Source organism: Sphaeroforma arctica, assembly GCF_001186125.1.
Source record: "Sphaeroforma arctica JP610 unplaced genomic scaffold supercont1.799, whole genome shotgun sequence".
NCBI lineage: Eukaryota > Ichthyosporea > Ichthyophonida > Sphaeroforma > Sphaeroforma arctica.
This window is the reverse complement of record NW_014039759.1, coordinates 3,756-9,561: the sequence shown is the minus strand read 5'-3', so window position 1 is coordinate 9,561 and position 5,806 is coordinate 3,756. Positions and strand designations below refer to the sequence as shown.

The window sequence follows — 5,806 nt, the reverse complement described above, 5'->3', positions numbered from 1 at the left end:
TATATATATATATATATATATACATACACACGCATATATATATACATATATATATGCGGATGTGTGTATGTATCTATATTTAGAAACCTGTGTGCGTATAATTGGTATTCTCTTGTTACTTACTTATTTTTCAATCCAAAGGTTTTGTCAGCTGCTTGCTGCTTAACCTTGCTGGTTTCATTTTTTGACTTTTTAGGCGGCATGATGAGTGTTGATGACTCCTGTCAAGGTATTTACTACTATGGTCTATAACCTGGTTATGCGGTGTTTGTAACAACAGTCGTGAGTGCGTATATGCTTTGTTTGTGTAAAAGTGCACACACACCGCTGAGAAAGACTGTTGATGTGTGCTAGTTACTAGCTAAATGCCCCACCGGTAGCCAAATGGGCGAGGAGCTAGTGCTTAAGGGGTGTGTGTGTGTGTGTGCTGATGTGTGTCTAATATGCGATGGGCCAAGCACTACTCTAGTGTTGTTGATGAATGAAGTAATAATTAGCTTTGTGGTTGTGTACAATATCAGTGGAGTGTGGTGGGAACTGGGATGTCTTTCAAAGTCAGCTGAGAAATATATTATATAAACCATTTTTTGAAATGATTTTCAAATCGGAAAGATCGCGTGTCACACATACTGTCCTCAGGGCTACATGGATGCACCTAAATGTGTTAACTTTAGGTACAGTTGCCCTTTTTGTAAATAAATTACATCCTTTCAGAAATATTTCATTTACTAAAACTGTAGTACCATAGGCTATAGATATCAAATTCGATGATAACTGTGTTTTCATTGAAAATTAATATTATTAACCAATTAAACGTTTCCAATATTTAACATTTTGAAAGAAATAAATTGGGTGACAATTTCTAGTAGTCATGACTGCGGGATTGTATTTATCACAAAGTCAGATCATAATCAACAATTTTGAAATCTCATTCCGACACTCGTTTGTAATCATAATGGCTCGTGACAACTTGCTTTCTTGTTTATTAAATATGTACATACAAGACACCTCCACAAGAAGGTATCATGGGAAGCAATGCATAACATACACACCATTAAAACAAGCTAACTTTCAACGCAACCAATTCAACCAATTGGGCTATACTATTGTATAGTACGAAATCATATGTACCACCGTATAATGAACGCGGACAGCTGCCGTGGGCTGTTTGTGCGTGTGGCTGTGTGGCTGATTGCTGCGACAACCATCGCGTTCTGCTTAAGCGGCTATTTCACCCACTACCACGTCAGTAAGTTATAAGTTATTTATTGTACTAATATGTCGCCATACAGTTAAGCTCTGCGCACATGTCTCAGTAGTAATACACGTCGGATCGGTAGCACGGTCAACACTGATGTCACAAGCGATGAGCGCTACACCAGTATTCAGTACCCTGTGTGGTATAAACCCCTTTCGTGACCTTCTCCACTTCATCTACTATTCATAATGTATACTTCATATACTATTCATACTATATACTTCATCTGCTATTTATGTTGTATACTTCATATACTATTCATGCTATATACTTCATATACTATTCATGCTATATACTTATACTATTCATGCTACATACTTCATATACTAATCATGCTATATACTTTATATAATATTCATGCCATATACTTCATATACTATTCATGCTAAATACTTCATATATTATTCATTCTATATACTTATACTATATTCATGCATACTTATACTGTTCATGCTATATACTTCCTATACTATTCATGCTATATGCTGATACTATTCATGCTATATACTTCATATACTATTCATAATGTATATTCATATACTATTCATAGTATATACTTCATCTACTATTTATGTAGTATAATTCATATACTATTCATGCTATATACTTCATATACTACTCAAAATGTATACTTCATATACTATTCATACTATATACTTCATCTACTATTCATGTTGTATACTTCATATTCTATTCATGCTATATACTTCATATACTATCCATGATGTATACTGCATATACTATCCATGCTATATACTTCATATACTATTCGTGCTATATACTTCATATACTATTCATGCTATATACTTCATATACTATTCATGCCATACACTTCATATACTATTCATGCCATATACTTCCTATACTATTCTTGATATTTTCTGAATCATATATATCTTCCTATATGGATTGCTGCTCGCATACGTGTTCAATGGTATCAGCTGCAATCGTCGATAATGCGATTAACATGTGTATATATAATACAGCCATATATAATTATATTTTGAATCCAATATCACACGAACCCTAACACCCCCTACGCCTAGAGAATAGTAGCAGAGTAAGTTGACTTGCCACCCAATCGAGACAGTCGCTCAAGAATGGATTATTTTACCGTACGATTGGAAAGGGCATACGATTTGCTTTGGTTGTGATGTGAAAGTCAGTATATTTACTGGTGGATAGTTCTGTTTGCGAGCGCAATTCAGCTATGATTCGACCGACACATAATGTTCATCAACCCCGACAAACCGATGAAAGCAGAATTTCATACACTGTAATCTGTGACTAAGCGTTGTGTGCACCGTAACTAATTTGTGTGTGCCAATTGTGCTGCGGCAGAAGATAATAGAAGTACATCCATGCAGCTGACAACACCAAACATGAACCGGTAGAATAGCGTCATTGGAAGACATGCTCCAAGGTTGCGCCTTTATGCACTAACCTATGCACGCACGCATGCTCATTCACTGTGTTACGCGTCACGAGCAATTGAATTCATCCGTATGTGCTCACAGATTACCGACTGTCCTGTGCGTTCAGTGAATGTGCCTTGTACCGTGTGTCACGTAGCACGTGTTTTTTTGGGTTTTAGGGTTTCGCGTTTTTGTGTCACGTAGCACGTGGGTGTACCACACATTGCCTTACTGCCCATTCGTAGGAGTGACCCACTGTGTGACTCTGCGTGCGCTGTTGTCGTTAGAGTGTATTGCGAGGTGTTACCATGGGAGTGGATGTGTAATCACACATGCAAGTGCTCAGCTAGAGCATGGCACTTATGAATGACCCGACGACGTTCACAGAGCTATATAAAGACTACGAAGAAGTGCTCACGGACAACTGGGACGAAGCGGAGGAGGGCGATTTCGATGCGTACGAACGATTGCTCGTGTGCCCTGTGACCAGAACAGACGACATCCGCATCGCTTGTGTGGGGTGAGTCGCAGGCCATCTTTAACATGAATGGAAGGGGTTCATCAGTATAGTGTTAGTTGATATCCTATAGAGTGTGGTCTGATAAGCTCTAATGTTAATCATTTGGTGTATCAGTATAGTGTTAGTTGATATCGTATAGAGTGTGGTCTGATAGGCTCTAATGTTAATTCATAGGTTCATCAGTATAGTGTAAATTGGTATCATATAGAATGTGGTCTGATAGGCTCTAATGTTAATCCTTTGGTTCATCAGTATAATGCAAATTGGTATCATATAGAGTGTGGTCTGATAGGCTCTAATATTAATCCTTTGGTTCATCAGTATAGTGTTAGTTGATATCCTATAGAGTGTGGTCTGATAGGCTCTAATGTGAATCATTTGGTTCATCAGTATAGTGCTAGTTGCTATCCTATAGAGTGTGGTCTGATAGGCTCTAATGTTGATTCTTAGGTTCATCAGTATAGTGTTAGTTGATATCCTATAGAGTGTGGCCTGATAAGCTCTAATGTTAATTCTTAGGTTCATCAGTAAAGCGTAAATTGGTATCATATAGGATGTATTCTGATAGACTCGGCTGTTGATCTTTTAGTTTAATTTCTTTTGTGTCGCAAATGGAGAGAATGAGATCATACTACACCATTACACTCTCATACTAGACCATTACACTCTCAAACTAGACCATTATACTCTCATACTACCCCATTACACTCTCATGCTAGACCATTACACTCTTATAATAAACCATTTCAGTCTCATACTACACCATTACACTCTCATACTACACCATTACACTCTCATACTACACCATTCCACTCTCATACTACATCATTACACTCTCACCGTATACACCATCACTAAAGTCTTTCTCTGTGATTGTCAATGCCTGCATGCATTACACAGCGATAGCATAACGCGTGGCAATGGGTCATTTGCCGAAGGCGTGGGGGGGCACGAGGGGGCCTATGAGCGAGGCAACTATCCAGCTGAGCTAGATGCCATGCTGAATACACAGTTCCCTGATAAGAATGTATGTGATAAGAATAAGAATGCATGTAGTAAGCTTGTATGTGATATTAATTTATGTGATCGGAATAAGAATGCATGTAGTAAGAATGTATGTGATGATATCTCTGCGTGTGCATTGTACTCTACTGTGCGTAGTCGTCAGTTGTTGACATCGATAGGTTTGAGCCGCTCCACAACGGAACTATTGCTAGATAACGTTTGCAATGCTGAAGGTTACAATGAGCGAATTACGCACACGAATGCGATAGAGAACAGTTGACGTCATGGATACTTTTGTGCATAAGAAGACCAGTTGTACCTCAAACTGTATGTAACATATACACCTCTCGTTTGTTCTGAGCATAAGCGCAAAAATGTTACTAATCTGAACAGCTGATAACAATTCATTCTGCACTCGTCGCTTAGATGTTCCCTGAATTCTCATCACTTGTCGTAACTGCTCTACTTCTACCCAACCCTAAACCCTACTTCGACCAGGTCACGGCCAGAAACTATGGCGTCAGTGGCGCCCAGACACTTATTGTAAGTTTACTAGCACGTGGTTAAGATTACTTGACTATATATGTACCCGAAATACCTTTGTCTGTTTGTAGATGCGTTTTATGTGTGTATAACGTTGTACGCATGTGTGTGTTGATGCTGATGAATGTCGCAAATTATAAATCGCCTCTAAACGAAAGAGAAGTAATTCTACTTCCAACTCAAGCACAACGCATCGCAGGTAGTCTTAGTGTGGTCGTGTCTCTGCAAGAGATGTCCTTACGGTGTATACAAATCGCGAAGCTACACGATTCGATAGCAACTTCGTTTGCTCGATTCAGGAATATTTAATACCACATGTTCACTGTTTGATTAAGTACCACATGACCACTGTTTGATTAAGTGCCACATGTTCACTGTTATTGTTGCCTTACCATCAAATCAACGCACATGACACATTCAACTGACTGAGTCTGCTGTAAGTGGTGATCGGCTTTACGTCTTGCCTGCACACAAAGCAGTCACTGACCTGTGGCATCAATGTGCATGTCATCGTCTACGTCTCACCGCTGCGTTATCATGTCATGTGTAGTCAAGGTCAATGCTACATCTGCATTCGTGTGTGCGCGTAGTGTGCCGTTGCCGTCGTTATCACACACACTATCTCACTTCCATACACGCACTGTTGTGTTGTGTGCTTGTCATAGACCCATCTATCACACACACCCTCACTTCATTACTGTTGTGTTGTGTTGTGTGCTTGTCATTGACCCATCTATCACACACAACCTCACTTCATTACTGTTGTGTTGTTTTGTGTGCTTGTCATAGACCCATCTATCACACACACCCTCACTTCATTACTGTTGTGTTGTGTTGTGTGTTTGTCATAGACCCATCTATCACACACACCCTCACTTCATTACTGTTGTGTTGTCTTGTGTGCTTGTCATAGGCTGGTGCTGATCTGCCATACTTCCATACAAAGACCCATCTGCTGGCCGTAGCCTTCCGTCCTAATGTACTCGTGGTAATGCTTGGCACTAACGATGCCAAAGTCACCACATGGTATGTGATGGTGGTCTAGGGTAGTTCCAATGTCAGTGA

The 5,806-nt window shown here is 39.4% G+C and overlaps 2 protein-coding genes across 2 annotated transcripts in view; one reads left to right on the top strand and one right to left on the bottom strand.

Annotated features, from left to right (window-relative positions):
* SARC_08659 (hypothetical protein) overlaps positions 1–543 on the bottom strand; it is a 6,858-nt gene extending 6,315 nt beyond the window's left edge. Inside the window, exon 1 of the mRNA XM_014297352.1 lies at positions 124–543. Within this exon, the coding sequence (XP_014152827.1) occupies positions 124–203 (80 nt within the window). The 5' untranslated portion in view covers positions 204–543. The remainder of the gene's footprint in view (positions 1–123) is intronic.
* Positions 544–1,000: 457 nt separating this feature from the next.
* The window catches only part of SARC_08658 (hypothetical protein), an 8,561-nt gene continuing 3,755 nt past the window's right edge, over positions 1,001–5,806 (top strand). The window contains exons 1-5 of the mRNA XM_014297351.1: positions 1,001–1,249; positions 3,061–3,193; positions 4,094–4,220; positions 4,697–4,741; positions 5,655–5,767. Coding sequence (XP_014152826.1) covers positions 1,126–1,249; positions 3,061–3,193; positions 4,094–4,220; positions 4,697–4,741; positions 5,655–5,767 — 542 coding nt within the window. The 5' untranslated portion in view covers positions 1,001–1,125. The remainder of the gene's footprint in view (positions 1,250–3,060; positions 3,194–4,093; positions 4,221–4,696; positions 4,742–5,654; positions 5,768–5,806) is intronic.